The sequence below is a fragment of the Cynocephalus volans genome, chromosome 3 (assembly GCF_027409185.1).
Source record: "Cynocephalus volans isolate mCynVol1 chromosome 3, mCynVol1.pri, whole genome shotgun sequence".
NCBI classification, from domain to species: Eukaryota; Metazoa; Chordata; class Mammalia; order Dermoptera; family Cynocephalidae; genus Cynocephalus; species Cynocephalus volans.
Genome location: NC_084462.1, coordinates 140848163 through 140874465, shown reverse-complemented (window position 1 = coordinate 140874465; position 26303 = coordinate 140848163). Strand labels below are relative to the sequence as shown.

The 26303-nt window shown below is 33.7% G+C and overlaps 1 protein-coding gene across 2 annotated transcripts in view; it reads right to left on the bottom strand.

Moving 5' to 3' along the window:
- The window catches only part of ARID4A (AT-rich interaction domain 4A), a 60158-nt gene extending 34133 nt beyond the window's left edge, over positions 1–26025 (bottom strand). The window contains exons 1-11 of one of the 2 annotated variants that reach the window (XM_063088716.1): positions 25947–26025; positions 24794–24850; positions 22931–23041; positions 20893–20958; positions 20424–20514; positions 12089–12168; positions 11896–11990; positions 9265–9397; positions 5999–6078; positions 3621–3697; positions 3048–3214 (exon numbers count right to left, since the gene is read on the bottom strand). In XM_063088716.1, coding sequence (XP_062944786.1) covers positions 3048–3214; positions 3621–3697; positions 5999–6078; positions 9265–9397; positions 11896–11990; positions 12089–12168; positions 20424–20514; positions 20893–20958; positions 22931–23041; positions 24794–24799 — 906 coding nt within the window. In that variant the 5' untranslated portion in view covers positions 24800–24850; positions 25947–26025. Of the gene's footprint in view, positions 1–3047; positions 3215–3620; positions 3698–5998; positions 6079–9264; positions 9398–11895; positions 11991–12088; positions 12169–20423; positions 20515–20892; positions 20959–22930; positions 23042–24793; positions 24851–24957; positions 25323–25946 lie in introns of those variants that run through there. The other variant, XM_063088717.1, reaches the window with a different exon arrangement.
- Positions 26026–26303: the final 278 nt, after the last annotated feature.

Below are 26303 nucleotides of genomic sequence, written 5' to 3'. Positions count from 1 at the left end.
TCATCAATACAAATAAAACCTACTTTCTATCAGATCCTCCAGTCTTTTCCCACACAGAGCATGAGATCTATTTCTTGTACTCAAATCCTAAGCTACCAACGCTTAAGAATTCAAAATAATATTAAATAAAAAAAATGCTCCTCCATGGTAAAATCACGCAATCTCCTTATTAAGGCTATGTTAGGGTACCCAAAGCACAAAATGTAAAAACAATGCCCATTGCCCATTAACACTGCAGAAGTATCTAACACTTGTATGATTCTACTGCATAACATTTGCTTGCTATACTGCAAACAACAAATGATAGACTACAGAATTGTTATAGTGGTTTACAGAATGTTATAGAAGATCTTTTTGATCATACAGAACAACAATAAATCTTCACAAAAAGCACAGAATCATCACATTTGGGGAAGACTACGATATATAATGTAATACAACAGCTTATCCTCCCTAATGTGTTGAAGGCCCATAATGACTAAGCCAGGTAGGCCCTGGCTAATCAGATTTTTATTCATTTTATATAATACTCATTTTCCCCACTTCTTGTGTGCAGATTAAAGTGCTTTTCAGTTTATCAATATATTAAATGTTTAGAAATTACTGTTCAAGACAAATTAGAATGATTCAGCAAGTAAATCTTAAATCCAAGAGCAAGAAATGCAGCTGATTTTTTTTTAAAGCAACCAAAATCTCATTCAAGAAAATCTACCTGTTTGGCTAGAGGAAAAAGGAATTCGTTTATATCAAGTAATTCAATAAAATATATCCTATGAAATTGACCATCTGAAAAATGATGTAAAATAATAATCAGATAAATCAGTGCCTAAATTTTATAATTTTGCTGTTATTTTTCAGTAGATGAAAAGCATCCTGGTTCACTTAATTTTACCAGGATCATAATTTAAGTAACACATCTTAAGAACATACTATCCTTATAAGCATCCTTGCCCTTTTAAATTTATTATTACCTGTAAACAATAGGTAACAGAGCTTTGCCTCTGCTCTTCATTCTTTTTTACTAACATTTACTCATAGCTTGAATAAAACATTACAATATTTATGATATTAATCATTGTAATAAGAGCACTGTTTACTATTTACTATTTTATAGCCACCCTCTGCAACTTCCTACAAAGCTCTTTTTACCCTCTTTGTTTAAAATTTCAGGTTTTTTTTTTTTTTTTTTTTTTTGCGGGGTGTGGAGTAGGTAGGGAAAATGCATTCTGGAAGGGACACCAATTAAAAGTATTAGCAAAAATAAAGAGATTAATCTTTTTTCAGTATTTGGCAATGTAAGATCCTAATATTAATTTAAAAAGCAAAGCTAAACCACAGACGTCAATAGTTCACACCCTGAAAATGTGGCCTATTTACCCTGAAAACATAGAACCTATAAATAAATACAGATGAAATACAGAAATCACATTTAATATTCAGACTTTAAATCCTGAATTTTGTCAAACTGTCTCATTACCATTTCATTTCAAAATCTATCTTATGTTTCAGAAAAATAGCCTTCATTCTGATATTCTAAAAATAGACTCTCACTGTCTTTTTTACAAGAAACAATTATGCGTGGTTATAAGTCCTACCATATCAGCCACATCATCAATACCTAAAATTCTTATTTAACCCCACTTTTGGCAATCAAAATGGTAACTAAATATACACATACAAAAAAATCTTACCTATATGCTGCATTTTCTTTCAAATGCAAAATGGTTAGATTCTCCTTCTACTTAATCAGTACAGGGTCTAGACATTTTTCAGTCTGACTTGCAAATATTTGCTTTCCCACTTAGGGCATAGCATCCGCAGGGTTATACAGCACTACTTACATTCTCTTCCACATAAAAATCAGACATTACATGAAAGGAAAAGAAAGACAGCCCATTTCAAAGCATCTGGCAAACCTCCATTGGCAACCTGCCAAGCCTCTGCTAAACCTTCCTGTCTTTCCGAGCATGCTCACTTAAAACCAACAGCACGTTACTATGGCAACTCTGTAGGCAGCCTGTAAGTATGAAGCGCCATTCTGATTTCAGAGTGTAAAAAATCAAATACCGCAGGAGAAGTAAAAGCAGAAAAATAGTGTATGCCCTTCATTACATACAAGCATACTCGTTTTATTTCATAAATTCATATTTATGTATATGAAAGAGAAACAAACACCCCACATTTTTCCAGGCAAATATTTTTCATGCTCAAATAGGTCCTCTTTTTCAATAAATTTATTCTCTTTGTCTTGCCTCTAAACTCCTGTACCCTGTAACAACTAAAAATATACTGAACAATTTATCCCACTTGACAGAACACTGCTGAATAAACAGACAACAATATTTACATAAGTAATTATGCAGTCCTCCATGGATGATTTCCTACAATTACATGTATATTTTAAGTGACAAGGCAATATTACCAAGAAAACCATTAACACTTACAAAATACAATGTAAATGTTGTCTTTGATTTATCAAACTGCCAAATGAAATTTTTTTTGGATTTGGATAGAATTTTTTACACCAATTATCCTTGAGATATCATGAAGTGTCTGGAATAGGTGAGGTTTTGAAGTTAAGACAGACCAGACCTGTGTTCAAATCCCTGTTCTCCACATCTTAGTTGTGCCACCTTGGGAAAGTTACTTAACCTTTCTGAACCTCACTTTCTTCACCTTTAAAGTAGAATAATAACAGTTACTTTATATGGTAACAGTTTAAACAAGTTAACATATATAAAATACCCAAAAGTTACATTTCTCTTCTCCTGGGTTGTTTGGAAAAGATACTAAAAAAACCAGTTTGCACTTCTTGATTAATTAACTGGAAAAGTACTTCTTTGTAACTTATTAGCTAAAAATAAGTTCTGATTTACACACTGAACTATGAGCCAAAAAGCTTCCTCAACCCCCAAATCAAGTTGTGCTAGAAATGGACAGAAACAAATAACAGAAAATCTAAACAGAGGGAAAATATATGAAGGTATTATTTTTACTTGAGGGTATGAAAATGTTTTTATTTTTTTAAAACATGAAATTGTACCTACCACCTCTTCTTCTTCCTTTTTTGTCTCCTTTTCCTTCTCTTCCTCATTTTCTTCAGCTGGGCCATCTTCATCATCACTACTGGATGACTCAAGGATTTCACTTATATCCATTTTCCAATTATCAGGAACAACTCTAGTTTTTAAGAAGATGCTTGCTTTCTGCAGCCCTAAGAGTGAAAATGTACTTCAGCAGTTGTTATAGAATTAGAATCACAGAATGATAGAAAAGGCATGATATTCAGAGTCAAATCTGAATTCAAATTCACCAGTCATTTATAAAATGACATAGTAAACTTGAATATATTTCATTAATTATAAGGTTACATAAGTGTTTGTTGTTACTCTAGAGAATACTACTAGAAATATTCCTGGTAAAACATGAAAAGTTAAACTTATCTAAAAATTATAAATCAAATATTTTAACTAGACTAAAAAAATAACCACCAAATAAGAGTGGATATTGACTCTAAATAGTTATAAAATGACAGCAGAGAATATTCAGTCTTGCTTTATTTACTATTTTCCAAATGAAGCCACATCATAAAATAACAGATTGATTAATCCTTATTTTACCTGGTTTAGTGGAGAGCTCAGATTCAGGTAGACTGAGAATGTCTACTTCCTTAATGTCCTTTCTTGCTATAGAGTAACTAATTACAAAGAAGAATAAAAAGAAGAAAAAACATTTACCAAATAAAAATTATCACTTAAATAGTCCATGTTAACACACAGAAAAATATAAACTTCAAAATCAAAATTATTATGCCTATAAAACATTTCAGAAGTCTAAGTGAGGAGTTCATGGAAAGAGTCACATTATCTTTTAATTCCATTTTTCCACAAGCTTTTTGAAGTACTCTCATATATCCTAATCTTTAATAAAAGGTAAGAGGTAATACAGGCAAAGCTAGTATCATAATTCTAAAGTTTTACATACTCAAAGTACACTAATTTGACAGCCTCAAATTCAGAATATTTCAATCCATACAACCTTCCTACAGACAGTATGTGGTAATTTATATCGCCATGATGTTTTCAACACTTAGGGAGACAATAATGTCAATTTTAGTGTTTAATATTTCTTAAATTTATTATTCATTTTAGTTTAAAGTAAAACCAAAATGTTTTTATCAATGTAAGATATACTATGGTATTAAATTTTACAGATAGATTTACTACTCAATAAATATATGTATTTTTAAATTTTACATTGGTTTTGGAAACAAAGCAGAGATGACGTTAAGGAAAAGGTTCTGAAAGTCTGGTTTTTAATCAGAAAAAAGTCAAAATTATTCCAGTAATATAAATTCTATTAAACAATAAGTTTCACTGGACATCTATATGTAGAAGAATGAAACTAGACCCATACCTCTCGCCACATATCAAAATCAACTCAAAATGGATTAAAGACTTAAACATAAGACCCAAAACTATAAAACTCCTAAAAGAAAACATACAGGAAACACTTCAGGAAGTAGGACTGGGCAAAGACTTTATGAATATCACCCCCAAGGCACAGGCAACAAAAGGAAAAAAAGAAAACCAATGACTTATATCAAAAATTCTGCACAGCAAAAGAAACAATTAATAGAGCAAAAAGACAACCTACAGAGTGGGAGAGAATGTTTGCAAAGTATGCATCCAACAAAGGATTAATATCCAGAATATACAAGGAACTCAAACAACTTCCCAGTAAAAAAACCCAAATAACTTGATTTAAAAATGGGCAAAGGAGTTGAATAGATATTTCTCAAAGGAAGATATACAAAAGACCAACAAACACATGAAAAAATGTTCAACATCACTCAGCATCAGGGAAATACAAATCAAAACCACACTGAGATATCATCTCATGCCAGTTAGACTGGCTATTATCAAAAAGTAAGAGAATAACAAATGCTAGCAAGAATGCAGAGTAAGGGGAACCCTCCCGCACTGTTGGTGAGACTGTAAATTAGTGCAGACATTATGGAAAACAGTATGGAGGTTCCTCAGACAACTACAGACAGAACTGCCATATGATCCAGCAATTCCACTGCCGGGTAAATACCCCCCAAAATGGAAATTATCGTGCTGAAGGGATACCTGCACTCACATGCTTTCTGCAGCCCTATTTACAATAGCCACAAGTTGGAACCAAACTAAATGTCCATTGTCAGATGACTGGATAAGGAAAATGTGGTATATTTATTCAAAGGAATACTACTCTGCCATAAAAAAGAATGAAATACTGTCATTCGCAGCAACATGAATGAACTTAGAGAAAATTATGTTAAGCGAAATAAGCCAGGCACAGAAAGAGAAATACCCCATGTCCTCACTCATAAGTGCGAGCTAAAAAATAAAAATAAAAAAATTTAAAAAAGAAAGAGAGAAAGATACAACAATCACAACAATACACTGAACTTTCAAAAGAAGAGAACAGAACTGAGATTACCAGAGGTGGGAAAGGGGGAGGGGGCCCTTGGTAAAGGGCCACAAAAAACGATTACATCGTATGATGTTGAATATACTAATTATCCTGATTAGTGCATTACATATTGCACACAGGTATTGATATTCAACTCTGTACTCAACAGATAGGTACAATCAACTATGATTCAATAAATAAAAGAAAAAGAAAAAGAAACTTCATAGTCCGTAATATGAATCAGTATATATGATAAAAATACAGAATTTTACAATTAAGAAAAAAATCAATATTATGCTTTGTTTTTTAAAACTGTTTTTCATATTGCTCTCACATATTGTTATTTGCAGTTTTTATATAAAATTTATCAGTAAAATATACCCGACCAGGACAAAAAGTCAAAACATATTAGATAAGAACTTCTCAACTTGAACATGAATGATTAGACTTTTAAAAATAAAGTCTTGGTAGGGAGGGGTCTACCACTGCGATTCCATCTTTTTTCTTCCCATGTAACATTATTAAGTGATTGATTACTCACAATTTGGAATCAATAAATGATCGAACTAAACACTGATCCTTTTTCACTGTGATGTCATCATTACAGCTGGGAGATATTACCTGAAATATAAAATAAGAACAGATTGACTCCTATTTCCCTAGCTCAGAAAAAGAATATATTCTTAAAAGAATAATTCTGGAGCCCCTAATTTCTCAAATGAATTATATTTTATAAGAAATAGCTTCATTGTAAATAGCTCCCATTATTAATGAATTACTTGCAAAAGAAGATCTCCTTGTATTTTTTTATTTAGCATTTGGTTTTCTAGATATTTAATTCATCGAGTCTGATTATAAAATAAATAATTAATAAAATATAAATTAACTTTAAAAATATTAGGATTTATTCTAAGCCAAAAATGTATTTATTGTATTGTCCAGAAAATAAAACGTACCATCTGTGATGAAAATTTGGCACTACAGTAATTTTAAAAAATACATTTGAATCAGGATCTACTTTGAAATCCGGTTATTTGTTTAAAAACAAACAAACAAACAAACGAAAAACACCGAAGCTCCCTTTCTTACCCAGGGCTTGTACAATTTTTAGTAATTAAACCAAATCAAAAAAAAATCTGAGCAAGCAAAAATCTCTTTAATTTCTTAACTTTTGAAAATAACAAATGTAATAACAGTATCAATAGTAAATAATCTGTTTACTTCATGGAACTTCACACTTCAAAAAAAAATTAAAGTCTCCTATTAAGTTGCTGAAATGTACCTGCTTATGATCTCCCCTAATATAAGCCTCTATGCTACAATTGAGCACTGTCTACAGACCTTTATGCAATGATAAAATGTTCTATATCTGTACTGTCCAATACAGTAACAATAGGCCAGATGAGGCTGAGCACTTGAACTGTGCCTGGTACAACTGAGAGACTGAATCTGAAATTCTATTTAACATTAATTAAGTTACATTTAAACCTAAATAGCCACAAGTAGCTCACGGAGAGTGCATTAAAAAGTGCATATCCAGATAATTAAACATTATTGCCAGTCACGTCAGCTATCTCAACATCAGATGGAAGTAAATGTTTTTTGTTTGTTTGTGAGGTGCTGCTAATTTTTAGACTAATAATATAGTTGTGCTTACCCTCAGGGAGCTAACAGTGTCATGGAGGAGCAAATATGAAAAGATACACAAAGAGAACACAATGAGGGATAAATATAGTGATGGCATGAGGCACAGGACATACGAAAACGCCTAGGAGACAGATTTAACCCAACCTGCAAGAGGAAAATATGTGGCAGCAAAGGTTTATTGAGATAAGTCTTAAAGGATGAGTAGGTACAACCTAAGGTCTAATTACCTCATCTGTGAACTACTCAAATGGTCTCAACATTGATTCCTGCCACCTCCAGTCTTTCCAACAAAAATTGATCCAACATAACACTGCCTCATTAGCATTCCTAAACATGCAGCTCAAATAATGTCACTTTTCAGCAAAATTCTCTGTAGAATTATGTCCAAATCCCTTAGACGGACTTTTAAAGACCTTTCTGCCCTATATCTAAATTAACTTTGTAGTCATACTCATATTTCCTATTATTCCTCTACTCACATTTAATATTTAGCCAAAATGGATTCCCAGAGCAAAGAGTTCCATGAACAAAAACTCAGCTTTTCTGCTTTTACTTGTCTTGTTTCCTGTAAGAAAGTGAAGCTCTACCTACTAACTTTGAATCCTTCAAGGTTCAGCTCAAAAGCACCTGAATCATGCTGTATTTTCTTCAAATAAACATAATATCTCAAGCCAGGAAGTCCCAATATTGAACATATACTATCTTATATTATAGTTACTTGGATTATTCTCTGATTTAGACATAATAAAATCAAATCATCGAATGTAATAATGATGTCTTACTCATATTTTATTTTCTATATCACATGGAAAATGATAAATCTATTGAGTAAATAAGTCTGTAAAGGAAAAAAAATTCTTGGCAAACTATGGCCTGAATATTCTGAATCCAAACCCATTTACTTATCTGCCTATACAACTAAAAAGGTTCAAAGGATATTCAGAATTTTTCTATTAAAAGTAAATCTACCAACTATTTTTGATTCCTCTCACGAAATAATTCTCTTGTCCATCTCTTCTTCTCATTCCTTCTCTGGATAAGCAAAAATTAGTCTTCTCTACCAACCCACCTATAACTTGCCATTTCCAAAGTCTTCTTTAAAATCTAGGTGAACCCTTCCTTTCCAATATTTGCTCTTATATTTTTTAAATTTACCATATATTCTTCAATTACTAAGTAATCTCTTTAATGTGTACAGTAAGCTTTGAGGTCAATGTGCAGCAAGTCTTGTATTTCTCTTCTAAGGAACTTAGAACAAAGCTAACTCATTGCAGATCCTCAGTAAATACGAATACTAATTAATTTGAGGCAGTTGTAAAGGCTTAGAGGAGCGAAGTATCTTACCTACGGAACAGGTAACAAAGAACTTGAATAGAGAGTTTACACTGAAATTAAGAAACAAACTAGGAGCTAGGGATGGCCTCAAGTACTCATTTAAAGAATGCAAAATTGATTGATTAGGCAGACTCAGTAAAGGTTTTTTTTTGAGAATGTGACTATCATAATTAAATCACCATATATATACATATATATATAAATTTTAATTTAACAGTGTAGTTGAACAAAGAATGATTTGCAAATCAGGCAGCCACCAGAACCAGGATAGGTTCAGAGCGATTCTGGGGCTACCACATGGTGGGCTAAGATTATAGACAGAAAAAGGAAAGTACCCTACAAAAAATGGAAGTGAGGTACAGAAACAGCTGGACTGGTTACAGGCTGGCGTTTGCCTTATCTGAACATGGCTGGAAGAGTTGGCTGCCTGTAATTGGCTGAGATAAATTAATATTTTTAAAAGATTTCTCTATAAAAGTTAGTTCTGGAAAATTAGTCTTAATTTGGTAAAGAAAAAATTCAGGAATCAGCTAAGGGAACTTGGAAGGACAAAACGGTAATGGGAATAGAGTAACAAGAAGATACCGGACACATTTTGAGGGATGAAATGAAAGATCCCAATAAATGGTTATTGAGAATTAAAGACAGGGAATAACAGGAAGACAGTGAAGTATTCTGGACCTACAACTCCTCAATTTTTAAATTTGCAACAAAATCCAAGTTAAATTCATGTAATACTTTCAAAATATTTTAAATGCTTTTTAAAAATCCATTTTAAACAAATATTTACATGGTTGATTAACTCTGCAAAGAAACCTTACTTACCAAGGCAGGATACCATTCAGTCCTCTCAGCTGTAGATACCACACTTACAACTTTCCCTAATAATTCATCATTGAGACGTCGCTTATCTTCATCTTCCTCTTCACTACTTTCTTCTTCCTTTTCATCTTCGGTACTGAAAGTTAGAATAAATTGATCATTATCCTAACGTAAATCATTATTGAATATAGAGTGGTGTGAATTTAACATGTTTGATTCAATTCCTAATGGATTACTCTGCAGCAGTAGCCTCTTCATTCTTCTTGGAATTGAAGAGATGGATACTTCCTCAGCTCCACATAGTAGTCCCGAGCTTCTATGGTAACTCTATAAGTCCACTTCCCAGATCAATAAGAACTTAGACTTAGGGGTTCATGCTAACCGCCAGCTGAGACAGAAAAGCCTAATCATACCGCCATTAAGTACTTCCTGTGCCAGATACTTTTTTTTTCCTAAAGACTGCCCTTCTATTTTTTATGCTAGATGTCAGATAATATAACTTTAATTTTCTAACAGGTTATGAAAATATCTCATTAAAATACATATGAGGGATAATTTAAACAACTTGCCTGGATAAGTAAAGTTTATCTTTAAGTGTCAACAGTACATATGTATTAATCTTAAGCCTATTTTCTAAAAATAAAAATAAATATGAATTCCCATTTGACTTCTCCATGAATACATATTGAGTAATTTGACATCTTTTTGAAGACACATCATTCCCATTTTAGTTAGTTATAAACTGGGAATAGTAATATCTTGCAGGTTTTTGTGAAGATTATAGTTAATATATATAAATGCACCTAACTCTAGAAGAGGTTATGTAATTTTTCCAAAGTGACATATCTAGGAAGTAGTTGAGTTGGAATTTCCATTTAGGATCCTCAGAGGTCTTTTATTACTCTTTGGTTTGCAGCTTAGGTGTTGTTTAACTTTGCCTTTTTAAATTTTCATTATATACCTCCCAACAGCAATGAGTATATCTAATACCTGGATTTTGGTTTCTAAATATTATTTCCCACTAAAAGTAATCAGGGTCTCTTGGAGAAATGGCCAATTCCAAGGCTGGGGCAGGAAAAAATTAACAGGAGCCTAAGATAACTTATCATGTCAGAAAAACAAAAAAGTGCTCAAGAAATGGTAAGGACTAGGCTGACTATTTAGCTCAGTTGGTTAGAGTGTGGTGTTGACAACATAAAGATCCAGGGTTCAATCCGTTACTGGCCAGTGACCAAAAATTTTAAAAAAATAATAATAATAAAAAGAAATGGTGATGATATACCAAAAGGGCACAGAAGCCAGCCTGGAGAGGTCCCCACTGTCTAAATCTGGACAACTTAAAGCACCAAAATGAGTTTTAAACAATGAATTATAACCCATTAAGTAAAGTTAGAATCCATGAATCCATGGTGACAATAAGAAAAAGATTTTCATTATAGCTAAATGACAACTAATAAATGTAACAGGAATGAAAGATTAGAAAATCACTACTTTGCTATCATAATAAAACTAACTGATTTAGGCAACAGTTATCAGTGGATGATAAAACCACTGAATGAAAGTTTGATAGAAAACAAGATATTTAAATAGTCTCCAAGTATCTCTACAGATTATTTATAAACTACAAAGGAGAAAATGGTAACTGTGGTAACTTTGAAGTTGAGAAATTTGGCAGACAGCTCCTCAACCAGAGGTTCAGAGTTAACATCACCAATTATGGCACAAACTGATACATGCACTTCTTGATGTACTTGCACTGAGAAGGATACAACATCATTTACAGAGTATTACTGTCAAAAATGTATAACCTGAATCTAATAATGAAAAAACAATCAGACAAACCCATGTTGAAGAACAGTCTACAAAAATGGCCTGCCCTCTTTAAAAATGTCAATGTCACAAAAACCAAAAAAGACTAAAGAACTTTTCCAGATTAAAGGAGACTTAAGAACCATATAAACTAAATGCAGTGCATGATTCTGGATTGGATCCTGGAATCGAAAATGGGGATACTACAAAGGCATTACTGGAACAAATGGCAAAATTTGAAACACTGACTATAGCTAGATGGATAGTATTCCACCAATGTTAAATTTTCTTAATTTGATAGTCATACTTTGGTTATGTAAGAGAATTCCTTGTTCTTAAGTATTTAAGAGTAAACAGTTTAGCAAAATTTTTAAAAAATTATCATACATATATATAAAAAGAGGAAATGATAAAGCACACGTGCCGAAAACTGTCAACAACTGGTAAATCTAGACAATTAGTATATGGAAGTCCACTGTATTATTCTTGCAATTTTTAAGTTCAAAATGTTTTTTGAAATAAAAAGGTAACAAAATACATGTACTCACTTAAAATAGGAAAATAGGAAAATCATCATATCAATTAAAGACTTTGGCAAAGTAACTTAAAAACAAAAATAGCCTTTTTGAAAAAGGAGTTGTGATCATTCTTGGGCAAAGTAATGGGAATAATTAAGAACAGGTCTGCTCAGGGTAAAATATCTAGCATAAGGATACAAGATGCTATGAAACGGTTACACCAAAAAATTTAGCCATTCTAAGAAAATCACTTGTTTAATGTAATAATAGTTTTAATTGTAATGATACCACATATGAAAAAACTCACACAGGAAGAGAGGACCTCCTTCCTCTGTTCGTCTTCTTTGCAATTACTGGAGTTCCAAAATGCTCTGGATTTGTTAATGGAAGCTGGTCAAGTGTCTGGATAAGAAACAGATGAATTAAATCACATTTTACTTCTAGATCGGTAGAGGTAAAATTTGCTGTTTTACCCAAAAAGTCCATCCAAGTCACCCTACCTCACTCTCTGCAAAATGTCTCTCCCCTTTTAGGCAAAGCGAGGTACGTCTCAATGTTCTCTCATCACCATCATCAAACACTACAATAAGCAAAAGATAACAAAGAATGTACACACACTAATAAAATAAAAATTTAACTGCATAGAATGCTATTATTGTTATTTACTTAGAACTTAATATTTGTAAAAACCAGTATTTGTTAGTCATTTTTTGAAACCTTTTAAAATGAACATACTCCATTTTTCATTCTATAGACACTAAACAGGTTAAATGGCTGCCCCCATCTACTTAAGTATCTCAATTTGCTTTTTTAATTTGTCACTACAGAACCACCTTTTTAATTAATTAGCAACCTACTCAAAGCACAAATATTGAATTACCTGTAATCCTAGAAGAAGCAAAAAAACTTTTTCTTTTTTAAGAAAAAGAGATATCATGCGTTTTTCTGCAACAGCTATCAATGCAGTACCCTAACTCCCAGAGGCTGTTTGACTCCTGGTAATGCTGTCGGATTACTCTACTGCTTCTACTTATTTCATGATAACCTAGTATAATAGAAGAACTGGCTGTTAAATTATAAGGTCATAAGATTCAAGTTTTTTCTTTTGCTAGAAAAGGTGATAAATAGTTTAGAAATGAAGGGTCAAGCAAGGAAACAACAGAAAGATATGAAGTTGTTTTAAAAAGAAACTCCTAAAAAGAAGTCGTAATTACATAGCTTTCTTAAAAGATTTTATTTTTACTACATGCGAAAAAAAAAAAAAATACTACTTGGCTATATTTAAATAGTTCAAAGAATAGCGATATAACAACTTATTGCCAATATTTTCCATATAACTACCTATATTATTTCGATAATTTTATAGGTTTAATTTTTCAGAATGTAGCTGATTTTAACATGTAACATTTAAAAAGTTTATTATAAAGAAAATGAGACACCAAGGTCAATGGCTCAGATCCACCAAAAAAAAAAAAAAAAAAAGAATGCTCTCAGAGGACACCTAATTGCCCAGGATTATGAAGAAATAAAATATAAGAGGACAGAATCCTGACCTCAGATACTTAAAATGCATATTCATTCAACAATGTTTGTACATCTTATGCAGAAGAACTTATTCACAGGAAAACAGATATACACAAAAATGATTACTTAAGATTTAATCATAATTTTCATAATTCTAGATACTTTTCCATTCTCCCAGAATTGGTTAATATTAATAAAGGGAAATTCTATGTTACCTTGATTTAATAACATTTTAGAATCTTTTAATTGGTTACCTATATAATTACAATCTTGAATTTTTTTAAGTTGTCTTATCAGCAAACACCTGACCTTCAAATTATACGTATTTAATAATTTTTTTAAAGAAGATTATATAAAAGCACTTGACTTGTTCAATATTTATTTATTTCAATCTGTTCTTCCTTTTAGATTAAAAATATCCGGTTTAGATTTTCTTATATGCAGGAGACAATGCAGAGAAAATTAAAAGCTCCTTAAGAACATATTCAAAGAACCTGAATGATTCCACAAAAGCAGCTGTGCTACGCACTGTTAAAGATCCCCAAATTGATGATTACCTGCAGACACAATGACAAGATAAAACACAACATCTTCCAACAATTACATCACTGATCTGCATTTGATTAATCAAAATTATGATTCATATGGTGTCATTAAGTCAAATAAACCAACCACTGTTCTTTTAAAAATTCAAAATCATGAAATTATCATAAACCAAACTTAAAATGATTCTTCATGTTACTATTATTGTCCATAAATAAAAGATTTTATAAAGAATAAAACCTTAAAAGTTTCAATTTTCCTTAATGTCTACAATACCAAAGATGGTGACATTGGACACACACACATGCACACACATTTAAATAGAAGGGTAAGGAAGGAAAATGAGAATGTAAGACCAATAAATACTACCAAATTTATATAACAAATCAATGGCAGCCCTAAATCAAAAAGTTCTGCTGAAAAATTTTAACAATTTAATTTCCTTAGCTCTTTTTTAAAATAATCACTTTGAAATAAAATAAGATTTTCGAAGGGAAAAATTCACTTCACAACATACTTTTTTTTGTTCTTACAAGCTGAAAGAATCACTTCAACATACTTTATCATGGATAGAAATGATGTAAAAATCAAAAGGATTTCTCAAAAAAAGGATTATGGTAAAAACAACTATTTTACAGTTCTACTTAGGAAACTTTCCAACCTCAAGTGAACAAAGAGAAACAGTTTGAGATTTTTTTTTTTTAATTCACAAAACTATATAAATGTAGGTATTTGAGTACTTTATAAATTTAACCCATGTAGCTTTTATAGATTTTCTTGAAGACAAATAGAAAACCCAACAATACAGAGGACTTATTAATCATGACATCCCTAATTATTAAAACTGTGAAGAAACTCCAGTCATAAGAACCTCCCACTCTAATTTCCATCTTAGAAGTATCATCTAAAAGAACAGAAAATGTGTAGGTTCTAAACAATGACTCTAGCATTTTGATGAGTAAAATAATTAACTGTCGTACATAGTAAATTTAGCTTCTTTTTAGTTCAGACTTATACCACACTATGCCAAGGGAAAAAAGTCAGACTATGAGGATTTAGTAATTCTATGAAACATTTTATACTTGCCAAAAATGACATTTGAATAGATTATTCATTCAGTGCAAAAGAACACACTTATAGTCAAAAGTAGTATCTCTGTTACTCTATTAGATATAAATATTAAAACTTATTTAGAGGAAAATGACAAAACTCATGGTAACAATAATCATACTAAACAAAACAAAGAATGCTAATGCAAACAAATTATAAATCCTAACCCTTAGAATGTAAAAAAGTAATAATAAATTAGTTATTTTAAAAAAATCCTAACCCTAATCTGTTGGAATTTAAAGAAACAAAAACAACAGGGATCTAATGAACTACTAAATATCGATAAAATCTGTCTACATTATCATAGCACTAATAGATTCTGGAGGATAGTAAGATAATAACAATAGGAAATTAACTTTATTCAAAGATATAATTTGCTATCATTTATTAAGCTTCTACCATGTCTTAATTCTCATAAGAGCCTCTACAAGGAATCACTATTCTCCTTTTATAGATAAAGAAATTGAGAACAAGGTTAACTCATGAGCTATAAAATTTAGTTAAGACGGGGTTAAAAGACATAATTAGTTGATATGAAACAGAATTATAAAATGAACACTCAGGAAAAAGAATTCTGACTTTGAAAAAATAAGCATCATTGTTATATCTGTGTACAGCAGTTATGATTAACAGAATATTTCACATAATGGAATGAAAACTTTAAAATTAAAAAAATATATATATATTCCAGGTAAAACCAATAATTTTTTGTTAAATATTTATTTAATTGACAAATAAATATAGTACATATTTATGGTATACAATATGTTTTGAAATATGTATATATTGTGGAATGGCTAAATTGAGCTAATTAACATATATGCCTTACCTCACATAATTATCATTTTTTTGGAGCAAGAACACTTAAAATCTACTATCTTAGCAATTTTCAAGTATACAACACATAGTTATAGGTTAAGTATTCCTTATCTGAAATGCTTGGGACAGAGTGTTTTGGATTTTGAATTTTTTTTTTGATTTGGAAATATTTACAGAATACACAATGGTTGACCACCCCTCATCTGAAAATCTGAAATGTGAAATGCTCCAGTGAGCATTTCCTTTGAGTGTCATGTCAGCACTCAAAAGGTTTTGGATTTTGGAGCATTTCAGATTTCAAATTTTTGAGTTAAGAATGCTCAAACCTACAACAGATCTCTTGAATTTATTCCTGCTAACTGAAATTTTGTATCATTTGACCAACATCTTCCCAATTCCTTAACCCCTCTAACCTGCCCCAAACCGTGGTAACCACCACTCTACTCTCAGTTCTGAGTTGACTTTTTTAAGATTGTACATATAAGTGAGATCAGGTGGTATTTGTCTTTCTGTTCTTGGCTTATTTCACTTAGCATGGCTTCCAGGTTCATCCATCTTGTTACAAATGACAGCATTTCTTTCTTTTTTAAGGATAAATAGTATTCCACTTTGAATATACACCAGTTGCCTTATGTAGTCATTCATAGATGAACACTTAGGTTGATTCGGTATCTTGGCTATTGTGAATACGCTACAATGATCCTGAAAGTGCACATATCTCTTCGACATTCTGATTTCATTTTCTTTGGATGTATGCCCAGTAATGGGATTATGGAATATGGTGGTTCAATTGTTAATTTTTTGAGGAAACTCCACACAGTTTTCCATAATGGAAACAGTGTGCAAAAGTTCCTTTTTTGCCACATCCTCACCAGCACTCATCTTTCATCTTTTTGAGGACAGCCATTTTAATAGGTGTTTAAGTGATATCTCATTGTGGTTTTAATTTACATTTCCCTGATGATTAGTGATGCTGAGCTTTTCATATACCTGTTGGCCATTTGTAAGTCTTCTTTTGAGAAATGTCTATTCAGGTCCTTTGCCCATTTTTTAATGGGGTTACTTGTTTGCTTGCCATTGAGTTTCTCACATATCTTTGATATTATCAGATGTATGTTTTGCAAATATTTTCTCCCATTCTATAGGTTGTCTCCTCACTCTGTTGATTATTTCCTTGGCTGTGCAAAAGCGTTTTAGTTTGATGTAATCCCACTTGCCTATTTTTGCTTTTGTTGCCTGCGCTTTTGGAGTCATATCCAAAATACTGTCCAGGCCAATGTCATGGAGCTTATCCCCTGTTTACTTGTAGAGTAGTTTTACAATTTCAGGTCTTAGGTTTAAGTCTTTAATACATTTTGAGTTTTTAAAAACTGGTTTGAGGGTCTAATTCCATTCTTCTGCATGTGGACATACAGTTTTCCCAACGTTATTTATTGGAGAGACTGTTCTTTCCCCATTGTGTGCTCTTGGAACCTTTACTGAAAATCAATTGACAGTAAACATGTGGATTTATTTCTGGGCTCTCTAGTCTGTTCCAGTGGTGTGTTTGGTTTTATATCAGAACCACACTCTTTTGATTACTATAGCTTTGTAGTATATCTTGAAATCAGGTAATGTGATGTCTCCAGTTTTATTCTTTTTGCTCATGATTGCTTCAGTTCCAATAGTTCTGTTATTCATAGAATCATCTGTGATATCTATAGAAGTCCCTCAGCAGTTAAGGTCAAAAAGTTCAGGAATCTGGAAACTTAAGAAATTAACACTCAAATATATACTCACATTAATAAAATATCATGGGAATACTAAGTCTTATATGGAAGGCCATTTAAACAATGAGTTAAAGCCTACCACAGAATTGAATAGATTTCTTTGTTGTTTAGTACTCTTTTCTTAATGAATTGTTAGCAGTGGAGCATTCACCTGGTTTTGAAACATTCTGTAGTTGATTTTGGTTATAACAACATTTGTCATAAAAGTGTCTGACTAAATTAAAAGCTTTATTATCCTGTAGCACATTCTCAAAATTCAGTCAATTCACCAGTTTAACCTAAAACTCCTCTACTCAGTACTCTGTTAACTAGTACTTCCATGAAATCTGATATAACTAATATTCAAAGCAATAAGGCACAAAAAATGTATGAATCTTAAGCATTTCTTGTTACAAAATACATTAATATAAATGATAGAATAGATTTTAGTGTTAGACTAGACATATATCCAAAATGTGTGTATGTACATTTTGGATGTAAATTATTACAATTACTGGCATGGTTTTCCTCTACCTTTTCCATATTTTTCAAATATAATGTGTTATTTTTACATCACAAAAAGGCAAAAGAAGACTACTTTCAAAATGTCTTATTGACAGTTGTATTTAGCAGGAGTTAATGTCAACGGTCAAGTAGAGATATGAACTCTAATCCCAATTTTGACAGTTTTTAGATGATTGGACAGATAACATACTTCCATTCTTTACATTCCTTATCTTTAATGCAAGGATAAAAATTGTCAAAATGAATAAGTTATGTTAGGAAGCACTCTTTTATAATAGGAAGAGAAAAATATTTCTAATGCTGAAAACAACAACAACAAAAACCTTATGAACTAGGGCAAATTACTGTTAAAAATTAGAGGGCAAGGTATTATTAGATTTAAAAAGACTGAATCATATTAATTCCATAATCTCTTTCAAAACTGGTTATTCAGCTATAACAGAAGAGAAATTAATACCTACATTATGTAAGAAGTAAATATCACTGACTCTAATGATAACTCTGGATCACTAATAATCATAACTCCTACTTGATCCAAACCAGCAATGTGGTATCCTCTTTTGTTTAATTTTAATAACCTAACATAATTTCAGAGATTTCATGAAATAAAAAAAAGGTCACAGAGGCCATTAACACTTTGTATTAATTCTATCTATATAATACTTGCTAGGAAATAGAAATCAAGAAAAATTCCAGAAAAGAGCAATTAAACCCCACAGGTCATAGGCACTCAGTATTTTGAATTTTTCTCCCCAATAAGTTCTGTTTGTGATCTTATTTTCTAAGCATGTACTGTGTCAGAATCACCCAATTTGCTTATGAAAAGAAATATGCTTGTATTACCATCCCCAGACCTACTAAATTGCAGTTTAGGGTCCTCAAATCCTCAGTTTTTAAAGCAAGCACCAAGTGATTCTTATGTACACTAATGTTTGATACCTCAATTATATGCAGTTGAGATTCTGAGCTCTTTGAGAACAAGAGTTATACAATTTCTTCTGTAATTACACAACACAGAAAATCACTGTAAATGCTCAGTAGTGACTAGTTTTTAGAAATGCTAAAATGCCCATTCATGTAGAGAACAGAGACTGCTATTTATAAATGAATGATTATTATGGGATGCAGAAACTCAATGTGAAAACCTGAAAGGTATTACTTCTGCAGAGCATGTGCATTATATCACTAAAGTTTCACAAGTCATGTGAGTGCTACCTTGATAGTGAGTAGCATATAGGATGCAATATTAGTATTTGAATATACATCATATAATTTCCCATGACTCTACACATGCCAACTATAGTAATGTTTACCAGTGCTTTGTTTAATACAGCAAAATTGTGTTTACCTAATCTCTAAGAGTTAACATTAAGTTTAGTTTTTAAATCTCTAACAATTATCAATAACCACAACTAAGCTTTCTAAAAATACATAGATCAGAATTATAGCACCATCGTGAAGCAACACCATCTTCTAGAAGTTCCAAAAAGAATAAAAAAGTTAGAAAAATGTAGTTACAGCAAACTGTTGCTACTAATAGAAGCCACAGTATGACATAGGCAGTACAATTTTTAACCAAAACATGTTCTTCACAGCTTTCAGCATCAACTGGAGATGAATAATTTTTACCCAAACCAACAAATCAAGTAAACTAAAAGTAAACCTAACGGGTCATTTCTTTTCCTTCTGCAAGGAAACCACAATACTATAATTACACCACTTATTCCAAGATATAAATGTAAAAACCAACAATTCTATAGGTGTCCAGTGTAAAACAAAGGATTGGATGTTATCTATAGGATTGTGTAGTTGGAAAGTACTGAGAGGAGATTTGGAAATATTACCTGTTGTTATTCTCATCAACATAATGACAGCAACTATTCAAGTGCTACCCTTAGATTTTAATTGACATGTACTATGACATTTGTTGTTTCTCACTACAGTAAAGGTTTATAAAGCCAGCATAAGCTTATGCATGGAAGGTTAAAAATGCATTCACTTTAAGAGCATATACATCATTCTTGAAAGATGTTAGGAAGAAAACTCACACTGTATCAAAAACCGAAAATTAAGCTACAATCACCTAGGCTTGAATCTACTCTGGTCAGAATTGTTCTAGTCTGTAAATTATGTGGTAATGTTTACATTACCCTTATATAAAACAGGCAGCAATACAATAAAAGATTGCAACCATACAATCCTATTTGCAATTACAGAAAAAGTGAAAAAGTCTGATGATTTATAATATTGTTTTATTGACTTTTTTATGGAGGAAAAATAATCATATAATCTCACTTTTTTGAAGACAAACATCAAAGTAACCTAAAACAGAAGTACAAATAGACACAAGTAGCCAAGTTACTATTAGAGATCATTATTTTTGTTACCAGAGCATTACTAAAATTTTAGCTAGCTATATCCAGGACAGGATAAGAATACATGTAAGAAGAAGTGTCAGGACGAAATACATATTTCTCTACCAACACAATGATTCAGTGTATCCACGAAACAAAGGCATACACAACCTCCAAATCAAATCTATGTATTAAATTACTTAACTACTTACCCACGGTATACCAACTAGCATCTGTCAACTTGCTGATAATAGCTTCCTGAAAGGATCCATCAGGTGTCCTTGTTTCAACAATAGCTCCAACCTAAAACATGAAATCCAAATTTCCTTACCAAATTTAAACAAACAAACCAAATCACTCCCACCAACTATATGATCTGGGTAAGAAAAATAATACTTATGATAATTCTTTCTTACACTTGCTTAGATCTTGATCATATATAGTGCTCATATATTCATTATGTAATTTGAGCCCCCAAAACACTTCTGCATAAAGTAAGCTAGCTATTATTACCCCTATTTCACACACAGGAAATTGTGGCTCAGAAAGAGAAAATAATTTGCACAAAGTCCAGAATGAGAATCCAGTCTCTTAAATCTTACTACAAACACAAAATTCAGTAAATTATGGTATGAATCTACAATTTATTATTTTGGATTTTAAACTGTACAACATACGTACTCTTAAAGGACCCTTAACTTGGTCATCTTGCACCAACTGTGTAGTATTATCCTGTTTCAGGAGTACCTGAAAAACATTTTTGCACAATAATTTGCATGTTACCTTTAATACAAGAAACTTGCAGTAACACTGTAACAATGATATTTTTAATCTATGCTTTCTTAGTACCCTGTGGTTACCTCTGGTATAACACTCATTACATTGTCTTGTATTTATGTTTATTGTGTCTCTCATTAGCTGTGAGCTCCTTGAGGGCTGGAGCCCTCCTTCATTACTATATCCCCAGCAGTTACCAAGTATCAGTGCATATTACAGGCACTTAATAACTGTTTACTAAGTAATGAAGAACTATAGAAGATTTATAATCCGTAGCGATTACTGTAAAAGCTTAAAACTGCCTTTATGGCTTTTTATAAACAAGTCATAAAGGTTCTAATTGTCACCAAATGTATAAAAAAAAAAGCATCAAATGGTATTGCCTACATTAAAGGTAAACAAATTAAAATCAGAACTCTTTGGTCCTTTATAAAGTAATCTAAACAATCACCACGGTATGTAATTTAGTTACAAATAAGTGCTCCTTTCTACTACACATCCTGACAATATACATCCATGGTAGAGCAATCACCCAAATAAGTAAGTTCAAATTCTAGGTAACATATGTATGATAAGATCTCCTAAAACAATTACTGTATTGATTTTAAATAAATAAATATCACAATACTGACAAAAAGTTAAAATTGTCAAAGAATCCCAAATATTTAGTAATCAAATCCTGTATAGCTGACATCGCCAAAAAGCTACACAAAATAAAGAGGAAGAAATAAATTTTAAATGACATTGTAATAATGCTTGAAGAAAAGTATCATCGGCAGATCAAACATAAACAGAAATTTTATAATAATCACAGATAAATCTATTTATCTACCACACAAATCACTCTCCTCTAGTTCAGTGGTTCTCAAATTTTAACATGCATTAGAAACATTTAGAGGCCTTGGTAAAACACCATTACCAGACCCCAGAGTTTCTGATTCAGTAGGTCTGGGTGGAGGGGGATGCTAAGAATTTGCATTTTGAATAAGTTCCCAGATAAGGTTGATGCTGCTGGTCTGAGGCCACACTTTTGAGAATTACTGCCCTAATTCAACAAATTTTAAATGCCCATTATGTATCAGGCACTACTCCAGGTTTTGGGGATAGAACAAGTCAGAGACATTTCCTCTTTTCATAGTGCTTAATTCTGGTAGGAAAACATCAGATATGTAAATAAATAAAGCAAACTGCAAACTACATGTACAGCATGATCCAATAATAATAAGAATGACAATAATGTTATGACAAGCACAGTAAAAAATCTGAAAACCACATCAAATCTCTTCGGAGTGGTATCAAGGAGAACTTTCAAGAACTATATTATATAGCTCTATAAAGTTAAAAATATTACAATAAGCATAAATTACTTTTGTATCTCAATAACAAAGATTATTAAGAACATATTTATATAGGAAAATTACTAAAAGGAAATTAAAAACTGAGGTTTCCAAGAAGTTAGTTATGGGTACAAAGTCATCTGTCCTTTTCTATATTTCTAAATATTGTACAGGAATGTTTTAACTTTTTTCTAGTCATAAAAGCATCTTAAAAATATACTTTTTGAATCATTTTTAACACTGCCTTGAAAATATAATTACCACCATACAGTTTTTCCTAATCACTGAAATTTTCTCTACCTGAACATTCTGAAAGGGGAGAAAATAGATTATAGCCTAAGTAAATATTCTACAACAAACAGGAAAGATCTGAATGATCAGAAGTATCATGAGCATGATATTTTGAAAGGAACATGTGGAATAATTTCTCATTTTGAGTTCTTCATTTCTCAATTCTTAATGTGCTAGTCCTATAAGTTTAGTATATAAAATGCTTTCACATAGTAATAATTCAATAAATAAAAAGGTGATTTGTAGTCTCCCCCTCCCAGCTCTCTTCAATCCAGAGTTAATAATACTTTTGCATTAAAAAATAAATATATTACCTTAACTTTCACCAGCCTTTTCACAGTCTTAATCTTTGCCTCACAGAAGGCACCTCGGTACTTGGCACTGACATCAGTTCCCACTGTCAGGTAGGCAGGCTCATCCGCCGCCTGATGAAAGGAACATAAACTTTGCATGTCACTACTATTCATCCCTACTCCAATCTCAACTCTTCTTAAAAGGTTCTGCATTTCAAGTAATAAGAACATTTAAAATTACTTGCTTATTAATGTTGTCTACAATTTTAAAAATACCCCTAAAGCAAATATTTTGTTAACGACACTTCATTTTATATGCTAATGTCTGGATACCATAAAATGTTTCAAAGTTGTAATTGGAAATTATCAATAAGGAAAAATAATAGTTTTTCCCCTACAAAATGTTTTTCCCCTATAAAATGTTTCAATAATTCTATATATAAGGAATGGAAAGATAACAATAAACAGAAAAAGTATATTCATATTAAATGTCTCATAAAACTTTGGGTTATTCATCTATGGCTTCCTGAAAAATTTTTTCAGATTAAAAGAAACACCACTATTAAAATTAATAATAACAATACATAATTAAATGTTTATTGATACAGCTACATTAAGGCTCTATCTATCTTTCTGGCTACAGTGTAACTACTCAGATAAGAAATGAAGACAACCCTTTTGATAAGGAGAGTATCATTGGAAATTTAAATATGAATTCGGCTGATGAATGAAGATATAAACTGATGGCTCAAGAATTGTAGCCACACCTAATAAACCACATTAACCTTCTTGGTATATAAAAAAAAATAAGCTTTACTAAGCAGTGTCTGCTTTTTGCAAATGGCCATAATCAGAATGATACACTGAAAAATGTGAGAAATTTAATTCTACCATTCATTTTAATCTTGACAGTAACAAGATCGTTACTGTCTCAATCTGTCATTTTCCCTATTTTTTTCAAAGGTTAAGTGTATTCATGCAAGTTCAATTCAACACTGCTAAATGCAAAGGTAACAGTGTACATTTTAGGATATTTTTCGAATAAGTTTTCCCAAGTTATATTAAAGCAGCTTAGATGTGTCACTTCAAGAAAATAGGAAAGCAAGAGAAAGTTTGGGAAAGTTTAATAAACTGAAACAGTAAATAAGACAGAAATCTGGTACCTTTTAACGTCAGTGCATTTACAAACAATGTAAATTGAAGAGGAATACTTTTGGCAAACAAATATCTGACCTGATACATTCAATGGCTACAGTATTCCAGAATGCTATGAGCCCTCCTTTCCCTTTAAACATCCACACACTGATGTTTGCAAGATTACTTGCCTTCAGAAGAATATATATTTTTGAATGAATTATCTTTTAAAATATTTACTGTAAAGATTTAAGTAACCATTATTATTTTAGCTCGACTTCAAATATTTTAGCCACATAAGGTTGTTATGTCCCCAGAAGAAATAAGTATCTCCCTTACTCAATCCACATATTCTTTATTAGAAAACCACACGGGGGCTGAGGAAGAAAAAATTTTCAAAAAATTCCCCAAAGAACCAAAGCAGGGCAAATGCTTTATTTCTGCAAAGGTTGCTGCCAACACAGGAAGTATTTAAAAATACTAGCTGAAGGGACAACAATTGAAAGACTGCACCAGCCTTTCCAAAGTGCTAACTGCTACAGAGAGGGTCAAAACTGACTACATTTAGACACACAGATCATTTCTCTCCATTCAACACGTCCTCACTTTCTGAAAGTGCTGCTTAGTAGAGAAACCAATTTTGAGTAGCTAAAAAAAAATAAATAAATAAAAAAAGACATTCCACGGCACCAGTCTCACGACTGGCAGTGTCCAGGGCACGAGGTTCAGAGCAGCACTGACTCCACTTACCTTCATTTTTACTGGTGATCTGTTGGGTTCCAGCTCAACGAGCTATCTTCGCTGTCGCTAGAACCAACGGGAGGGGAAAGACAGGCACAGAATCAGTCAACAGCGGGAAGCGACCCAGGGAAAGAAAGTAAACAAACGCCAGCGGGGACGGGCAGAATCCTCACCAGCCAAGGAATAAAACCCCCTCCGAGGGCAGCGAGGGAGCGGGAACAGAGGGGACAGCAAGAAACCCACGCGCGCCAAAGGGCAGCCCGTTCCGCCCCGAGCTCGCCAGCGGCCCACCGCGCCCCCGCCCCGCTGGCCACTTGGACCCAGAATGCTCAACTCCGAGTCCCAGGACGGATCGCTCTGGAAAAGGGCAGGGCGCGTCCGGGCTTCCCAGGGTCCGCCACAGGGGCGGCCGCCGGGCCTTCTCTCGGCCGCCCCCCGGATACCCTGACTTCGGCCCGCGCCCCGCCTCCGCTGCTCGGCCCCCCTCGGCCCGCCCCGGGCCCGCGGTGGCGGCAGCGGAGTGTCACGGCGCCATTGCTCTCCTTCCTCGGCTCTGCACCATGTCAGGAAGGAGAAGCGCTCCTTCACCCCAAGGGGCAGGGGCCGCGGCCTTAAACAGCGAGCCGCGGGTGCGAGGGGACACCCGCACGGAGAAAGGGACGGGGGGGCGGAGAGGAGGAGGGGAGGTGGCCCGGACAGGGTGTGGGAGGGGAGGGGAGCCGCACAGCGGCAGCCACCGCCTCCTCCCTGCGCCCGCCTCAACTTTTTGTACAGCCCAGAGAGGTACCAGCCCCCAGCCCCTCGGGTCCTGCCACGGAGTCCACAGGGGAGGACGCGCCGCGGAGTTGGGGGCCGGCTCCCCCCAGCAGCCCGCTCCTCACCGCGCGGGAGCAAACTTAGCAGCGCGGCCAGCCCCACAGCCATTTTCCCGGGGTACCCGGGGAAGCGGCCGAGGAGGCGGCTGCGGCGGCAGTTCCTGCAGTTGCTGCTGCTGCTGATGCTGCACGACTTGCCCCTTCCCCTGCGCTCGCTGCACCGCTTGCCTAGCATCCCCCTCACCGCCTCCAAAGCTTCCAACTGCACCGGGACCCCGGGCAGCAGCACCAGCTGCTACTGCCGCTTCGTCCATTCAGTATCCCCCGCTTCCCTTCTCCGCACCTACCAACTGCGGGTGAAGTGCGCGCTGTCAGCTCCCGGGTCCTCCACCCTACTGACCCCCGTGGGCCCCCGTTCGGGCAGAACCACTCCCGGCCCCAGCGGCAGTTCCTGCGCCCGGTTCCCCACTCGCCCCGATTTACTGCCACAATCCACCAAATAACAAGCTGTTGAGCAGACTCGCTTCTACACGAACTCCTATTGGCTGCTCATGACGCCGAAGAGTTTCGGATTGGAGCGCGCTACCTGCCGTCCTCATTGGATGTAGCTCTGAAACTTCACGGATTGGTGCGACAAACAGCAGGTAGGACATCTTCCACTTATGATTGGCTGCCTGCGAAGACCAACGTTATTGGGGAATCGG